At 33.9% G+C, this 20,742-nt stretch overlaps 1 protein-coding gene across 2 annotated transcripts in view; it reads right to left on the reverse strand.

Annotated features, from left to right (window-relative positions):
* Positions 1 to 390: 390 nt before the first annotated feature.
* LOC143228707 (ras-related protein Rab-14-like) overlaps positions 391 to 20,742 on the reverse strand; it is a 43,854-nt gene continuing 23,502 nt past the window's right edge. For both annotated transcript variants that reach the window (XM_076459991.1, XM_076459992.1), the window contains 5 exons: positions 17,211 to 17,298; positions 14,734 to 14,764; positions 13,806 to 13,874; positions 2,226 to 2,352; positions 391 to 1,629 (listed from right to left, as the gene is read on the reverse strand). In XM_076459991.1, the coding sequence (XP_076316106.1) occupies positions 2,250 to 2,352; positions 13,806 to 13,874; positions 14,734 to 14,764; positions 17,211 to 17,298 (291 nt within the window). In that variant the 3' untranslated portion in view covers positions 391 to 1,629; positions 2,226 to 2,249. The remainder of the gene's footprint in view (positions 1,630 to 2,225; positions 2,353 to 13,805; positions 13,875 to 14,733; positions 14,765 to 17,210; positions 17,299 to 20,742) is intronic.

Here is a 20,742-nt window from a genome sequence, read left to right on the forward strand (position 1 = left end):
ATGGAATGATACATATACTAGAAATATTGAGCTCCGAAACTTACAGGACTAGATAATTCTATAACTGATATAAACCAAAATCTGAAGTCAGAAATATTCTGATCAGTAACATACATGCCACTGTTCTACAATTAATGATACTTGTTAATTATCACAGGTTTTACTTAAAAGGAACATATTAATTATTACACTATTCAGTTTAAAGACAACTTCACTGTAGTTAAAAGTTTAGCTTAAATGTTACAAATCAACTTAAAACAGGCAGAAATGTCTGAGCAGTATAAATTATGAACTGTCCGCGTATTTCTTATCTAAACACTACAAAGTCCAACTGTATCTTTATGTTTTATTTATTTACACAAGGATGTGAATGAATACATCTACAAAACGTTTTCGTTAGAGCAAGTACATTTTTTAATAGTTTTCAAATACATTACGCATTTCTTTCTACAACCAACAAGTTAAAATACATCTTTTCCAAGTTAAATTTACCCATCTTCATGTTTCAGTTCATGAATCATGTTTGTAAGCTAAAAGATAACAAAAGGTTTTGATTTGGTAACAAATTACTTTGAAGAAATTACTTACAAAAGTGTAACATGGACCGAAATTTTGCCCAAGATACAAAGTACACGATACTGACTTACGACCAAGTCTGGACTATTAAACTAAATGAAACAATAAAAACTCCTCAGGATCTCTATACATACCACGTGGTATTACTATTAATCAGGTAAAGTTCAGCTATTTTTACTACATTTCAAAAGTTCTTTATATACACTTAGTGTAGAACTGCCTTTAAAATCTTTATACATTTTCTAAAAATATCTATTAAATCTACAGTAAAATTCTAAAAATTTGAATTAGTAATAGAACTACATTTTGTTTTACACTTGAAAGTACCTGCATTCTGTTTAAAACTTCAAAGAAGTAAAATGACTACTTATATAAAACATTATATCTTACCAGACGTGGAAAAATTTACAAACAGTTAACTAGAAGCAAGAATAACTCGACACTTTTACCGTTAGGGTCTACTTCACAACTGATAGTTAAATAACTAGATATGTTGAAAATGTCCGAGCTCTCTTTGTCATATCTTGTGCCCAACCTTGAATGACCTGAAACTCAAGATAAGTTTGCTACCTTTACACAAACCACAGAGAGATATAACCTAAAATATTTTATGATTTACCTAGACTTGCTTCTCTTGTATGAAACTTTTTCATCATTACAAATACATATACCAGTGGCATCACTGTGATGTCACTTTAAATGTACAACATACAAATATAAACTATATCAGAGGCTGAACCCTTCTGAACGAAGTTATCTTTAAACCAGTATTATCTGATAAACTTTATATTTTCATCGAGTAAATATAATCGAATTATTTTCACACGTAGGGTATTATAAATTTGTAAACATGTCACAGACTTGTACAAATTGTTAAAAACTGACAGCCTGGGTACACTGTTCTGTACATGACTAAACTAGAAGTTGAGAAGAAATACAGGTAACAAACCCAATGTAAACTGGTCCACACAAGAGGCAAGCTTTACAGATGAAAGCCACTACAGGTGGTTTAGCCTGTCTTACGGCTAGTCGGTCTATAAACCTCTTATTAACCTGTTGGAAAACGTGGAAAACATGTACTTCCAGCCTTGTTGTCACAATCACGTTATTTTTTAAATAAATAAACAAATCAAACTCTCCATGTCTAACAATTATTCTTCTATTCCAAATTTTTTTTACGTCACAATGGATAACAATAAGGCTGGTAATTGAAAATAATTGTTGGATTCATAGTTTTATTGTAAAGTTTGACTTGTACTGAATTCATTGTTTTATAGTGTTGACTCAGCTGACCTCTTTTAGGAGCAAAAGTTTCACTCAAAAAGGTACTGAACTTACTCCATGTGAAAACAACTTTTTACAGTCAGCTGGTCCTTAGACACTTACTTATTAGGTTGGTAATAAAGCAAAATGAAAAAGACGCTGATAGATAATGTAATAATTTATCTATTCAGTAAAGTCCTGAATAAAGTCCAGAGGTGTATTAAAGTAAAACAAATAACTGTGAATAGTTATTTAACTTTAGGTATTCAGAAAATTTCAAAAATTACTGGTTTTTAAATTTGAAAATAAAAGGACTTTCTTCACATATAAAGTTGTACCTTTTACAGGACTAATATGGGTCATGAAATCCTACAGGTCCTACTTACCCTCACTTCCTGGGTCCAGTGTTATTAACATGAACAAGTTTCTTTGTTAGCTTGCTGATCATTGTTAAGAGTTCTTGGAGCAGATGGTTTGTGCTGTACTCCCGATTCTGCTGCATTCAGGTCAAGACTGGAAAAAAACAACAGGTGTGATAAACACTTGAGTCTGACACCTTAACCTTTCCTCTTAACTCTGTCACTGTAGACTCACCTCAAGTCAAGACTGGCAAAAAAACAACAGGTGTGATAAACACTCGAGTCTGACACCTTAACCTTTCCTCTTAACTCTGTCACTGTAGACTCACCTCAAGTCAAGACTGGCAAAAAAACAACAGGTGTGATAAACACTCGAGTCTGACACCTTAACCTTTCCTCTTAACTCTGTCACTGTAGACTCACCTCAAGTCAAGACTGGAAAAAAAACAACAGGTGTGATAAAGACTCGAGTCTGACACCTTAACCTTTCCTCTTAACTGAGTCACTGTAGGCTCACCAGTCTCAGTCATAACCGGTTCACGCTTATTAGAGTATGAAAACTCTAAGTGCATATTAACAAAAGTTTGGAAACTTTTTGTAAATATGACGAGCCATTTGTACCCAAGAAATCAGTTTTTCTTAATAAACATTTGTCTTCGAATAAATCCAATATTTTACGTTTTGTAGCAGCCCGAGAGTAAATTGATTTTTGTGTTAAGATTAATAATACTTTGTCTCAAAAATCTCACATTTCATTTGTGTCATCTCTAAAGTCTCTGAATTAAATGTGAATCTGTATTATATATCTCATTACTTCTACTCTAACAGTGCATCTGATTCTTCAGTCAGTAGATGAATCAAAGTATAATGAAAAATAACATGAGCAGATACATTCCTCTTCCTTGATTACTGATTGTAAAATACTTAATTAATATTACAATTAATATTAATTGTTTGAGTTGTTAAATAAAATAACAAACCTCCAGGTGTCATTACTGTTTAGAGAGCAGCAAAACAGGTGAAGAAATAAACTGGCTTCTCTCCTGCTTTGAGAACAGGATGTGGAATGTATAAGAATGTGTGTATACATTACTGAGAAAATCTGACACCATAATAAGGTTGCATTTTAACTCTCTGAAAATGGTTATTATATTGTTTAAAGCCAAAACCATAAACATAATTCTTGACATCAAGAAGGATTATTGATATACCATACAACCCACGAGAACAAGTGTTGCACATGCTATGTATGAGAGATGTTAATTCTTGTATGCTTCAAATGTATGTATTTGAAAAATACACACAAACTTACTAGATTAGTTCCTGTGTGAAATAATGGAGAGTTGGTATTACCGGTTGAGTTAAAAATTACAACTAAAAACAGGTAAATGTACCATGAAACACATGTGAAGTCTTGTTGTACCTCCATGTTGTGTCACACACCTTGTGACTGAAGCAGACAGAAACATAAGAAACACATGTGAAGTCTTGCTGTACCTCCATGTTGTGTCACACACCTTGTGACTGAAGTGGACAGAAACATAAGAAACACATGTGAAGTCTTGCTGTACCTCCATGTAGTGTCACACACCTTGTGACTGAAGTGGACAGAAACATAAGAAACACATGTGAAGTCTTGCTGTACCTCCATGTAGTGTCACACACCTTGTGACTGAAGCAGACAGAAACATAAGAAACACATGTGAAGTCTTGTTGTACCTCCATGTTGTGTCACACACCTTGTGACTGAAGCAGACAGAAACATAAGAAACACATGTGAAGTCTTGTTGTACCTCCATGCAGTGTCACACACCTTGTGACTGAAGCAGTCAGAAACATAAGAAACACATGTGAAGTCTTGCTGTACCTCCATGTAGTGTCACACACCTTGTGACTGAAGCAGACAGAAACATAAGAACACATGTGAAGTCTTGCTGTACCTCCATGTAGTGTCACACACCTTGTGACTAAAGCAGACAGAAACATAAGAAACACATGTGAAGTCTTGCTGTACCTCCATGTAGTGTCACACACCTTGTGACTGAAGCAGACAGAAACATAAGAAACACATGTGAAGTCTTGCTGTACCTCCATGTTGTGTCACACACCTTGTGACTGAAGCAGACAGAAACATAAGAAACACATGTGAAGTCTTGTTGTACCTCCATGCAGTGTCACACACCTTGTGACTGAAGCAGTCAGAAACATAAGAAACACATGTGAAGTCTTGCTGTACCTCCATGTTGTGTCACACACCTTGTGACTGAAGCAGACAGAAACATAAGAAACACATGTGAAGTCTTGTTGTACCTCCATGCAGTGTCACACACCTTGTGACTGAAGCAGTCAGAAACATAAGAAACACATGTGAAGTCTTGTTGTACCTCCATGTTGTGTCACACACCTTGTGACTGAAGCAGACAGAAACATAAGAAACACATGTGAAGTCTTGCTGTACCTCCATGTTGTGTCACACACCTTGTGACTGAAGTGGACAGAAACATAAGAAACACATGTGAAGTCTTGCTGTACCTCCATGTAGTGTCACACACCTTGTGACTGAAGTGGACAGAAACATAAGAAACACATGTGAAGTCTTGCTGTACCTCCATGTAGTGTCACACACCTTGTGACTGAAGCAGACAGAAACATAAGAAACACATGTGAAGTCTTGTTGTACCTCCATGTTGTGTCACACACCTTGTGACTGAAGCAGACAGAAACATAAGAAACACATGTAAAGTCTTGTTGTACCTCCATGCAGTGTCACACACCTTGTGATTGAAGCAGTCAGAAACATAAGAAACACATGTGAAGTCTTGCTGTACCTCCATGTAGTGTCACACACCTTGTGACTGAAGCAGACAGAAACATAAGAACACATGTGAAGTCTTGCTGTACCTCCATGTAGTGTCACACACCTTGTGACTAAAGCAGACAGAAACATAAGAAACACATGTGAAGTCTTGCTGTACCTCCATGTAGTGTCACACACCTTGTGACTGAAGCAGACAGAAACATAAACACATGTGAAGTCTTGTTGTACCTCCATGTAGTGTCACACACCTTGTGACTGAAGTGGACAGAAACATAAACACATGTGAAGTCTTGCTGTACCTCCATGTAGTGTCACACACCTTGTGACTGAAGTGGACAGAAACATAAGAAACACATGTGAAGTTTTGTTGTACCTCCATGTAGTGTCACACACCTTGTGACTGAAGCAGACAGAAACATAAGAAACACATGAAGTCTTGCTGTACCTCCATGTAGTGTCACACACCTTGTGACTGAAGCAGACAGAAACATAAGAAACACATGTGAAGTCTTGTTGTACCTCCATGTAGTGTCACACACCTTGTGACTGAAGCAGACAGAAACATAAGAAACACATGCGAAGTCTTGTTGTACCTCCATGTAGTGTCACACACCTTGTGACTGAAGTAGACAGAAACATAAGAAACACATGTGAAGTCTTGCTGTACCTCCATGTAGTGTCACACACCTTGTGACTGAAGCAGACAGAAACATAAGAAACACATGTGAAGTCTTGCTGTACCTCCATGTAGTGTCACACACCTTGTGACTGAAGTAGACAGAAACATAAGAAACACATGTGAAGTCTTGCTGTACCTCCATGTAGTGTCACACACCTTCTTGTGACTGAAGCAGACAGAAACATAAGAAACACATGTGAAGTCTTGTTCTACCTCCATGTAGTGTCACACACCTTGTGACTGAAGTAGACAGAAACATAAGAAACACATGTGAAGTCTTGCTGTACCTCCATGTAGTGTCACACACCTTGTGACTGAAGCAGACAGAAACATAAGAAACACATGTGAAGTCTTGCTGTACCTCCATGTAGTGTCACACACCTTGTGACTGAAGTAGACAGAAACATAAGAAACACATGTGAAGTCTTGCTGTACCTCCATGTAGTGTCACACACCTTCTTGTGACTGAAGCAGACAGAAACATAAGAAACACATGTGAAGTCTTGTTCTACCTCCATGTAGTGTCACACACCTTGTGACTGAAGTAGACAGAAACATAAGAAACACATGTGAAGTCTTGCTGTACCTCCATGTAGTGTCACACACCTTGTGACTGAAGCAGACAGAAACATAAGAAACACATGTGAAGTCTTGCTGTACCTCCATGTAGTGTCACACACCTTGTGACTGAAGCAGACAGAAACATAAGAAACACATGTGAAGTCTTGCTGTACCTCCATGTAGTGTCACACACTTTGTGACTGAAGCAGACAGAAACATAAGAAACACATGTGAAGTCTTGCTGTACCTCCATGTAGTGTCACACACCTTGTGACTGAAGCAGACAGAAACATAAGAAACACGTGAAGTCTTGCTGTACCTCCATGTAGTGTCACACACCTTCTTGAGACTGAAGCAGACAGAAACATAAGAAACACATGTGAAGTCTTGCTGTACCTCCATGTAGTGTCACACACCTTGTGACTGAAGCAGACAGAAACATAAGAAACACATGAAGTCTTGCTGTACCTCCATGTAGTGTCACACACCTTGTGACTGAAGTAGACAGAAACATAAGAAACACATGTGAAGTCTTGCTGTACCTCCATGTAGTGTCACACACCTTGTGACTGAAGCAGACAGAAACATAAGAAACACATGAAGTCTTGCTGTACCTCCATGTAGTGTCACACACCTTGTGACTGAAGCAGACAGAAACATAACAAACACATGTGAAGTCTTGTTGTACCTCCATGTAGTGTCACACACCTTGTGACTGAAGCAGACAGAAACATAAGAAACACATGAAGTCTTGCTGTACCTCCATGTAGTGTCACACACCTTGTGACTGAAGCAGACAGAAACATAAGAAACACATGTGAAGTCTTGCTGTACCTCCATGTAGTGTCACACACCTTGTGACTGAAGTAGACAGAAACATAAGAAACACATGTGAAGTCTTGCTGTACCTCCATGTAGTGTCACACACCTTGTGACTGAAGTAGACAGAAACATAAGAAACACATGTGAAGTCTTGCTGTACCTCCATGTAGTGTCTCACACCTTGTGACTGAAGCAGACAGAAACATAAGAAACACATGTGAAGTCTTGCTGTACCTCCATGTAGTGTCACACACCTTGTGACTGAAGCAGACAGAAACATAAGAAACACATGTAAAGTCTTGCTGTACCTCCATGTAGTGTCACACACTTTGTGACTGAAGCAGACAGACACATAAGAAACACATGTGAAGTCTTGCTGTACCTCCATGTAGTGTCACATACATTGTGACTGAAGCAGACAGAAACATAAGAAACACATGTGAAGTCTTGTTGTACCTCCATGTAGTGTCACACACCTTGTGACTGAAGCAGACAGAAACATAAGAAACACATGAAGTCTTGCTGTACCTCCATGTAGTGTCACACACCTTGTGACTGAAGCAGACAGAAACATAAGAAACACATGTGAAGTCTTGTTGTACCTCCATGTAGTGTCACACACCTTGTGACTGAAGCAGACAGAAACATAAGAAACACATGTGAAGTCTTGTTGTACCTCCATGTAGTGTCACACACCTTGTGACTGAAGCAGACAGAAACATAAGAAACACATGTGAAGTCATGCTGTACCTCCATGTAGTGTCACACACATTGTGACTGAAGCAGACAGAAACATAAGAAACACATGTGAAGTCTTGCTGTACCTCCATGTAGTGTCACACACCTTGTGACTGAAGCAGACAAACATAAGAAACACATGTGAAGTCTTGCTGTACCTCCATGTAGTGTCACACACCTTGTGACTGAAGTAGACAGAAACATAAGAAACACATGTGAAGTCTTGCTGTACCTCCATGTAGTGTCACAGACCTTGTGACTGAAGTAGACAGAAACATAAACACATGTGAAGTCTTGCTGTACCTCCATGTAGTGTCACACACCTTGTGACTAAAGCAGACAGAAACATAAGAAACACATGTGAAGTCTTGCTGTACCTCCATGTAGTGTCACAACCTTGTGACTGAAGCAGACAGAAACATAAGAAACACACGAAGTCTTGCTGTACCTCCATGTAGTGTCACACACCTTGTGACTAAAGCAGACAGAACCATAAGAAACACATGTGAAGTCTTGCTGTACCTCCATGTAGTGTCACACACCTTGTGACTGAAGCAGACAGAAACATAAAAAACACATGAAGTCTTGCTGTACCTCCATGTAGTGTCACACACCTTGTGACTGAAGCAGACAGAAACATAAGAAACACGTGAAGTCTTGCTGTACCTCCATGTAGTGTCACACACCTTCTTGAGACTGAAGCAGACAGAAACATAAACACATGTGAAGTCTTGCTGTACCTCCATGTAGTGTCACACACCTTGTGACTGAAGTAGACAGAAACATAAGAAACACATGTGAAGTCTTGCTGTACCTCCATGTAGTGTCTCACACCTTGTGACTGAAGCAGACAGAAACATAAGAAACACATGTGAAGTCTTGCTGTACCTCCATGTAGTGTCACACACCTTGTGACTGAAGCAGACAGAAACATAAGAAACACATGTGAAGTCTTGCTGTACCTCCATGTAGTGTCACACACTTTGTGACTGAAGCAGACAGAAACATAAGAAACACATGTGAAGTCTTGCTGTACCTCCATGTAGTGTCACATACATTGTGACTGAAGCAGACAGAAACATAAGAAACACATGTGAAGTCTTGTTGTACCTCCATGTAGTGTCACACACCTTGTGACTGAAGCAGACAGAAACATAAGAAACACATGTGATGTCTTGTTGTACCTCCATGTAGTGTCACACACCTTGTGACTGAAGCAGACAGAAACATAAGAAACACATGTGAAGTCTTGTTGTACCTCCATGTAGTGTCACACACCTTGTGACTGAAGCAGACAGAAACATAAGAAACACATGTGAATTGTTGTCGTACCTCCATGTAGTGTCACACACCTTGTGACTGAAGTAGACAGAAACATAAGAAACACGTGTGAAGTCTTGCTGTACCTCCATGTAGTGTCACACACCTTCTTGAGACTGAAGCAGACAGAAACAAAAGATTCTCTCCCCCGAGGAAGTCAAATCAGGTGCTCCACTCTGGAGTCCTTTCAACGGAATCCACAACGAGTGGATGAGAAGAGGTTATTTGATCCAAGTAGCCAAACAAGAAGATCACTACCCAGACCTCAAAGAGACAGCTAGTCAATACAACTGAATGATAATTAGAAGGAATTTTGGAATCCTATAGAAATAGGCTGTTACCAAGCATGAGTCTCCTGTCAGATCTGGTTAACAACAACCAGAAGAAGAGAGATGGTACAGCAACTTGCAGCAAACATCAACAGGTCTGACCGATGAAAAGCAAGCGAGTTCCACCTGTGTAAAGGGGCGATTATAGTCATAGAGATGATCCACCAGAAAGGAAAGAGGTGATCACCCTGCCCGAGACTCAATGGTTCAAAAAGCAGGGAAAATAAGTAAAGTTCTTATCAGGAGACAGGTAGAGAGAATAAACTATGTTCTTCTGAATATATTATATAAACAAGTTATAAGTAGAAATACATATTCCAGTTTTTCAAATGTTAAGATTTATATATTTTAACAAACATAGTTCATGTAAGAATGGTATTTCACTCAGCCATAACAGCTTACTAAAACATTTTATGCAGAAGTTACTGTATTGTCGAATAGACTCTTGGTATAGTAACGATGAACTATAAGGAACACACTTACGTTAGATGGTTGTAAACAGAAAAACTGTACAACTGTCACTTACTGTTATTAAAACTGTACAACTGTCACTTACTATTATTAAAACTGTACAACTGTCACTTACTATTATTAAAACTGTACAACTGTCACTTACTATTATTAAAACTGTACAACTGACACTTACTGTTATTAAAACTGTACAACTGTCACTTACTGTTATTAAAACTGTACAACTGTCACTTACTATTATTAAAACTGTACAACTGTCACTTACTATTATTAAAACTGTACAACTGTCACTTACTATTATTAAAACTACACAACTGTCACTTACTGTTATTAAAACTACACAACTGTCACTTACTGTTATTAAAACTGTACAACTGTCACTTACTATTATTAAAACTGTACAACTGTCACTTACTGTTATTAAAACTGTACAACTGTCACTTACTATTATTAAAACTGTACAACTGTCACTTACTATTATTAAAACTACTGTACAACTGTCACTTACTATTATTAAAACTGTACAACTGTCACTTACTATTATTAAAACTACACAACTGTCACTTACTATTATTAAAACTACACAACTGTCACTTACTATTATTAAAACTGTACAACTGTCACTTACTATTATTAAAACTGTACAACTGTCACTTACTATTATTAAAACTGTACAACTGTCACTTACTATTATTAAAACTGTACAACTGTCACTTACAATTATTAAAACTGTACAACTGTCACTTACTATTATTAAAACTACACAACTGTCACTTACTATTATTAAAACTACACAACTGTCACTTACTGTTATTAAAACTGTACAACTGTCACTTACTATTATTAAAACTGTACAACTGTCACTTACTGTTATTAAAACTGTACAACTGTCACTTACTATTATTAAAACTGTACAACTGTCACTTACTGTTATTAAAACTGTACAACTGTCACTTACTGTTATTAAAACTGTACAACTGTCACTTACTATTATTAAAACTGTACAACTGTCACTTACTATTATTAAAACTGTACAACTGTCACTTACATTTATTAAAACTACACAACTGTCACTTACTGTTATTAAAACTACACAACTGTCACTTACTGTTATTAAAACTGTACAACTGTCACTTACTATTATTAAAACTGTACAACTGTCACTTACTGTTATTAAAACTGTACAACTGTCACTTACTGTTATTAAAACTGTACAACTGTCACTTACTGTTATTAAAACTGTACAACTGTCACTTACTATTATTAAAACTACTGTACAACTGTCACTTACTATTATTAAAACTGTACAACTGTCACTTACTATTATTAAAACTACACAACTGTCACTTACTATTATTAAAACTGTACAACTGTCACTTACTATTATTAAAACTGTACAACTGTCACTTACTATTATTAAAACTGTACAACTGTCACTTACTATTATTAAAACTGTACAACTGTCACTTACTATTATTAAAACTGTACAACTGTCACTTACTATTATTAAAACTACACAACTGTCACTTACTATTATTAAAACTACACAACTGTCACTTACTGTTATTAAAACTGTACAACTGTCACTTACTATTATTAAAACTGTACAACTGTCACTTACTGTTATTAAAACTGTACAACTGTCACTTACTGTTATTAAAACTGTACAACTGTCACTTACTATTATTAAAACTGTACAACTGTCACTTACTGTTATTAAAACTGTACAACTGTCACTTACTATTATTAAAACTGTACAACTGTCACTTACTATTATTAAAACTGTACAACTGTCACTTACTATTATTAAAACTGTACAACTGTCACTTACTATTATTAAAACTGTACAACTGTCACTTACTATTATTAAAACTGTACAACTGTCACTTACTATTATTAAAACTGTACAACTGTCACTTACTATTATTAAAACTGTACAACTGTCACTTACTATTATTAAAACTACACAACTGTCACTTACTATTATTAAAACTACACAACTGTCACTTACTGTTATTAAAACTGTACAACTGTCACTTACTATTATTAAAACTGTACAACTGTCACTTACTATTATTAAAACTACTGTACAACTGTCACTTACTATTATTAAAACTGTACAACTGTCACTTACTATTATTAAAACTGTACAACTGTCACTTACTATTATTAAAACTACACAACTGTCACTTACTATTATTAAAACTACACAACTGTCACTTACTATTATTAAAACTGTACAACTGTCACTTACTATTATTAAAACTGTACAACTCTCACTTACTATTATTAAAACTGTACAACTGTCACTTACTATTATTAAAACTACACAACTGTCACTTACTATTATTAAAACTGTACAACTGTCACTTACTATTATTAAAACTACACAACTGTCACTTATTATTATTAAAACTGTACAACTGTCACTTACTATTATTAAAACTGTACAACTGTCACTTACTATTATTAAAACTGTACAACTGTCACTTACTATTATTAAAACTCCACAACTGTCACTTACTATTATTAAAACTGTACAACTGTCACTTACTATTATTAAAACTGTACAACTGTCACTTACTATTATTAAAACTGTACAACTGTCACTTACTATTATTAAAACTACACAACTGTCACTTACTATTATTAAAACTACACAACTGTCACTTACTATTATTAAAACTGTACAACTGTCACTTACTATTATTAAAACTACACAACTGTCACTTACTATTATTAAAACTACACAACTGTCACTTACTATTATTAAAACTACACAACTGTCACTTACTATTATTAAAACTGTACAACTGTCACTTACTATTATTAAAACTGTACAACTGTCACTTACTGTTATTAAAACTGTACAACTGTCACTTACTATTATTAAAACTGTACAACTCTCACTTACTATTATTAAAACTGTACAACTGTCACTTACTATTATTAAAACTACACAACTGTCACTTACTATTATTAAAACTGTACAACTGTCACTTACTATTATTAAAACTACACAACTGTCACTTATTATTATTAAAACTGTACAACTGTCACTTACTATTATTAAAACTGTACAACTGTCACTTACTATTATTAAAACTTACAACTGTCACTTACTATTATTAAAACTACACAACTGTCACTTACTATTATTAAAACTGTACAACTGTCACTTACTATTATTAAAACTGTACAACTGTCACTTACTATTATTAAAACTACACAACTGTCACTTACTATTATTAAAACTACACAACTGTCACTTACTATTATTAAAACTGTACAACTGTCACTTACTATTATTAAAACTACACAACTGTCACTTACTATTATTAAAACTACACAACTGTCACTTACTATTATTAAAACTGTACAACTGTCACTTACTATTATTAAAACTGTACAACTGTCACTTACTGTTATTAAAACTGTACAACTGTCACTTACTATTATTAAAACTACTGTACAACTGTCACTTACTATTATTAAAACTGTACAACTGTCACTTACTATTATTAAAACTACACAACTGTCACTTACTATTATTAAAACTGTACAACTGTCACTTACTATTATTAAAACTGTACAACTGTCACTTACTGTTATTAAAGGCTGTACAACTGTCACTTACTATTATTAAAACTACTGTACAACTGTCACTTACTATTATTAAAACTGTACAACTGTCACTTACTATTATTAAAACTACACAACTGTCACTTACTATTATTAAAACTGTACAACTGTCACTTACTATTATTAAAACTACACAACTGTCACTTACTATTATTAAAACTGTACAACTGTCACTTACTATTATTAAAACTGTACAACTGTCACTTACTATTATTAAAACTACTAACCTTCCATCTTGAATATTCTCGTAAATCCTTTTAGCTGTTTCGAGAAAAGCTTCTTCCACATTTTCCCCCCTGCACAAGAAATATAAATCCTCAGACTTTAGTGGTTTACATACTACAAGATATCAGACTACACAGAAATATGTTTGAGTACTGTTTTGAATCATGCACCTTTATGAATGAACTTTATCAATAACAATATGTCAATAGTTATCGTAACTTAAAACCTATCCAAACATTACTCAGTTGGTGGTTCACGACACCAAACATGAAAACAGTTGTAAAACATAAATAGTCTATATCAATATAGAATATAATCTATATTTTAAACTAACGAGGCTTCAACGTCTACAATTACAATAGAAAATGACCTATTTAACCATAAAGTACTTGAATAATCTTTAGATGCACTTAACTTGCCATATTAGTTCAAGAAACTACAAATAAAGAAACAAATATATTTAAAAAATTCATTCCTGGATTTCACGTGAAATAAGCCAAGAATTATTAATTATTATTTTACAGAATTAAAATATTTAGAGTGATTGTTATTTGTCCGAGGTCCACATCAATTCTGTGTGGGTATTAAAAGATTAAATATTTTCCAGTTATTTCATGGAGACAGAAATATTTCAAATAAAACTGTAGTTTCAAAAAGCTGATAATTCTGAATTAAAAATATGGTATACATCTGTTATAAGCAAGTGTTATTAGTTTTTATTATATCTTATTTTCCTCACAAATTTGGAAATTTTAATAAGCATACACACGTACATTCAAAGTTGTTTCCACTAAAAATTAAAAAACAATCACATTTTAAAAATAAGAGGAAAATTATGGAACTATATTAAGTTCACACAACCCCAATGGGGCCTGTCTCACAACATACCCAAAATGTTCACACTTTGAAAAAGTAAACAGCACGACTTACGTCTTTGCACTAGCTTCAACAAACATCAGGCCTAAAAAAAAAGAGATTTTTAATAATGCAAAGAGGATTGTTGTAAGATAAAACACATTAATCTGCATATATGGACTCAACTTTTCTATTTCAGTTTGTAGTTTCAAGAAAATATCCATCACTTGATAACAAAATACATAATAACTTCTCTCAAGATGATTGATGAAGTGCTATATTATGGAACATTATCCAGAAAAAACATTGTATTGTCAGTTACAAACCTACAAATAATCAGTAACTTTAGTTATATCAAACAATAATTTACAAAAACATTGTTTGTTTATCACAAGATCTTCAGATAAGTACTATAATTACCTTCATACGAAGCAATGCTACATTAAGTCAGTAACAGACACTTGCCAATGAATTATTTACTAACTTATTATCAAGTGAAAATAGATATATAGTTTAATTCCACAATAAGGAGACAAGTTTCCACTTTTACCTTACATGTTATTGTGTGTTTACCTATTGTAAAAGAAGTTATACACTTTACAATAAATATACGTCAAGATAACAGGTAGTAAATTATTTTTGTCACAAATACCTACAGCAAAATGTGGAAAGACTAAGCCTTATGTTAGCATCTTATGTTAAACTCTGGATCATATTTTGACAGTAGGAGTTATTATAGAAGAATAACTTTATCTTTACCATTATTATAAAATAGTTTCTGAATACTGAATCATTTTACTACTGTAATTAAATCCAGATTAAGTGCATGTTAGACTTAAAGGACTAATTATTTTTTTAATGAAAATTTTAATTGGTTGATTTAAAGGATTTACTGGTGCAAAGGAACATGGTTATCTGTGCCAATCAGCTGTGAAATTAATTGGGTTGATTGTAATTCTGATTAATTAGTTATTTTATATAACATTAATCAATGGTTCTGAGTAATAAACTGAGATAACCACTCAGCTATAGCACACATTGTTAATAACCACTCAGCTATAGCACACATTGTTAATAACCACTCAGCTATAAGCACACATTGTGAATAACCACTCAGCTATAGCACACATTGTTAATAACCACTCAGCTATAGCGCACATTGTGAATAACCACTCAGCTATAAGCACACATTGTGAATAACCACTCAGCTATAGCACACATTGTGAATAACCAGTCAGCTATAGCACACATTGTTAATAACCAGTCAGCTATAGCACACATTGTGAATAACCACTCAGCTATAGCACACATTGTTAATAACCACTCAGCTATAGCACACATTGTTAATAACCACTCAGCTATAGCACACATTGTTAATAACCACTCAGCTATAGCACACATTGTTAATAACCACTCAGCTCTAGCACACATTGTTAATAACCACTCGGCTGTAGCGCACATTGTTAATAACCACTCAGCTCTGGCGCACATTGTTAATAACCACTCGCGCACGTTGTTAATAACCACTCATTTCTAGCGCACGTTGTTAATAACCACTCGGCTATAGCGCACATTGTTAATAACCACTCGGCTATAGCGCACATTGTTAATAACCACTCAGCTATAGCGCACATTGTTAATAACCACTCGGCTGTAGCGCACGTTGTTAATAACCACTCGGCTGTAGCGCACATTGTTAATAACCACTCAGCTGTGGCGCACATTGTTAATAACCACTCAGCTCTGGCGCACGTTGTTAATAACCACTCAGCTATGGCGCACGTTGTTAATAACCACTCAGCTATAGCGCACATTGTTAATAACCACTGCTATAGCGCACATTGTTAATAACCACTCAGCTATAGCGCACATTGTTAATAACCACTCAGCTATAGCGCACATTGTTAATAACCACTCCGCTATAAGCGCACATTGTTAATAACCACTCAGCTATAGCGCACATTGTTAATAACCACTCAGCTATAGCGCACATTGTTAATAACCACTCAGCTATAAGCACACATTGTTAATAACCACTCACCTATAGCACACATTGTTAATAACCACTCAGCTATAGCACACATTGTTAATAACCACTCAGCTATAGCACACATTGTTAATAACCACTCAGCTATAGCACACATTGTTAATAACCACTCAGCTATAAGCACACATTGTTAATAAACCCTAAACAAAACTAACCTTTTTTTTACTATAAAGTTTAGAAGATCCCTATTTGGAAAACTTGTTTTTTAAAGAAAAGCTTTCACTACTAAGTTGTAGTGATAGAGAATATTTCTACGAATCAGTCGGTCAGTGTTAAGTTCTTACTAAGATCAGAGTAATGAGAAAATTTACTTAAAACAGCTGTTAAGAAAGCAGCGACCAAATGTTGCAAATACAGCATTTACTGTACCTTATTGTTCACAAGTCAGTTCAGCTTGAATAGTGTAGGATTATTTAGATAAAGAACACAATCACTGTAGTTACCCACAAACCATTGTGTACACTGTTTTATCTAACATTGATAAATCATAGTAAATTATACTAACCATTCTCTTCAGCAAACTGCCTGGCTTCTTCGTACGTTACATCTCTCTGACCTTCTAAGTCACTTTTATTTCCAATGAGGAAGATGACCTGACAATTATTTTATAAAAACTGATAAGAACACTTTGAAAACAACCCCACCTCACATAAAAACTGATAAGAACACTTTGAAAACAATCCCACCTCATATAAAAACTGATAACAGCACTTTGAAAACAATCCAGTTTCATATAAAAACTGATAACAACACTTTGAAAATAATCCCGTTTCATTTAAAAACTGATAACAACACTTGGAAAACAATCCTGTTTCATATAACTGATAACAACACTTTGAAAACAATCCTGTTTCATATAACAACCGATAACAGCACTTTGAAAATAATCCTGTTTCATATAACAACTGATAACAACACTTTGAAAACAATCCTGTTTCATATACAAATGATAACAGCACTTTGAAAACAATCCTGTTTCATATAAAAACTGATAACAACACTGAAAATAATCCTGTTTCATATACAAATGATAACAGCACTTTGAAAACAATCCTGTTTCATGTAAAAACTGATAACATCACTTTGAAAACAATACTGTTTCATATAAAACTGATAACACTTTGAAAACAATCCTGTTTCATATAAAAACTGATAACAGCACTTTGAAAACAATACTGTTTCATATCCTGAAAACAATCCTGTATCATATAAAACTGATAACAGCACTTTGAAAACAATACTGTTTCATATAACAACTGATAACATCACTTTGAAAACAATCCTGTTTCATATAACAACTGATAACAGCACTTTGAAAACAATCCTGTTTCATATAACAACTGATAACAGCACTTTGAAAACAATCCTGTTTCATATAACAACTGATAACATCACTTTGAAAACAATACTGTTTCATATAACAACTGATAACAACACTTTGAAAACAATACTGTTTCATATAACAACTGATAACAGCACTTTGAAAACAATCCTGTTTCATATAACAACTGATAACAGCACTTTGAAAACAATCCTGTTTCATATAACTGATAACATCACTTTGAAAACAATCCTGTTTCATATAGCAACTGATAACATCACTTTGAAAACAATACTGTTTCATATAACAACTGATAACAGCACTTTGAAAACAATCCTGTTTCATATAAAAACTGATAACAGCACTTTGAAAACAATACTGTTTCATATAACAACTGATAACAGCACTTTGAAAACAATCCTGTTTCATATACAAATGATAACAGAACTTTGAAAACAATCCTGTTTCATATAAAAACTGATAACAGCACTTTGAAAACAATCCCGTTTCATATAAAAACTGATAACAACACTTTGAAAATAATCCGTTTCATTTAAAACTGATAACAACACTTTGAAAACAATCCTGTTTCATATAACTGATAACAGCACTTTGAAAACAATCCTGTTTCATATAACAACCGATAACAGCACTTTGAAAATAATCCTGTTTCATATAACGACTGATAACAGCACTTTGAAAACAATCCTGTTTCATATAACAACTGATAACAGCACTTTGAAAACAATCCTGTTTCATATACAAATGATAACAGAACTTTGAAAACAATCCCGTTTCATATAAAAACGGATAACAGCACTTTGAAAACAATCCTGTTTCATATAACAACTGATAACAGCACTTTGAAAATAATCCGTTTCATATAAAACTGATAACAGCACTTTGAAAACAATCCTGTTTCATATAACAACTGATAACACTTTGAAAACAATCCTGTTTCATATAAAAACTGAAAACAGCACTTTGAAAACAATCCTGTTTCATATAACAACTGATAACAGCACTTTGAAAACAATCCTGTTTCATATAACAACTGATAACAACACTTTGAAAACAATCCTGTTTCATATAACAACTGATAACAGCACTTTGAAAACAATCCTGTTTCATATAACAACTGATAACAGCACATTGAAAACAATCCTGTTTCATATAACAACTGATAACAACACTTTGAAATCAATCCTGTTTCATATAACTGATAACAGCACTTTGAAAACAATCCTGTTTCATATAAAACTGATAACAGCACTTTGAAAACAATCCTGTTTCATATAACAACTGATAACAGCACTTTGAAAACAATCCTGTTTCATATAACAACTGATAACATCACTTTGAAAACAATCCTGTTTCATATAACAACTGATAACATCACTTTGAAAACAATCCGTTTCACATAAAACTGATAACAGCACTTTGAAAACAATACTGTTTCATATAACAACTGATAACATCACTTTGAAAACAATCCTGTTTCATATAACAACTGATAACAGCACTTTGAAAACAATCCTGTTTCATATAACAACTGATAACATCACTTTGAAAACAATCCCGTTTCATATAAAAACTGATAACAGCACTTTGAAAACAATACTGTTTCATATAACAACTGATAACAACACTTTGAAAATAATCCCGTTTCATATAACAACTGATAACAGCACTTTGAAAACAATCCTGTTTCATATAACAACTGATAACAGCACTTTGAAAATAATCCTGTTTCATATAAAAACTGATAACAGCACTTTGAAAATAATCCTGTTTCATATAAAAACTGATAACAGCACTTTGAAAACAATCCTTTTTCATATAACAACTGATAACAACACTTTGAAAACAATCCTGTTTCATATAAAAACTGAAAACAGCACTTTGAAAACAATCCTGTTTCATATAACAACTGATAACAGCACTTTGAAAACAATCCTGTTTCATATAACAACTGATAACAACACTTTGAAAACAATCCTGTTTCATATAACAACTGATAACAGCACTTTGAAAACAATCCTGTTTCATATAAAAACTGATAACAGCACTTTGAAAACAATCCTGTTTCATATAACAACTGATAACAGCACTTTGAAAACAATCCTGTTTCATATAAAAACTGATAACAACACTTTGAAAATAATCCCGTTTCATATAAAAACTGATAACAACACTTTGAAAACAATCCCGTTTCATATAAAAACTGATAACAGCACTTTGAAAACAATCCTGTTTCATATAAAAACTGATAACAGCACTTTGAAAACAATACTGTTTCATATAACAACTGATAACAGCACTTTGAAAACAATCCTGTTTCATATAAAACTGATAACAACACTTTGAAAATAATCCCGTTTCATATAAAACTGATAACAACACTTTGAAAACAATCCCGTTTCATATAAAAACTGATAACAGCACTTTGAAAACAATCCTGTTTCATATAAAAACTGATAACAGCACTTTGAAAACAATACTGTTTCATATAACAACTGATAACAGCACTTTGAAAACAATCCTGTTTCATATAAAACTGATAACAACACTTTGAAAATAATCCGTTTCATATAAAACTGATAACATCACTTTGAAAACAATCCTGTTTCATATAACAACTGATAACCACTTTGAAAACAATCCTGTTTCATATAAAATCTGATAACAACACTTTGAAAATAATCCTGTTTCATAT

This window comes from Tachypleus tridentatus, chromosome 10 (assembly GCF_004210375.1).
Source record: "Tachypleus tridentatus isolate NWPU-2018 chromosome 10, ASM421037v1, whole genome shotgun sequence".
Classification (NCBI taxonomy): domain Eukaryota; kingdom Metazoa; phylum Arthropoda; class Merostomata; order Xiphosura; family Limulidae; genus Tachypleus; species Tachypleus tridentatus.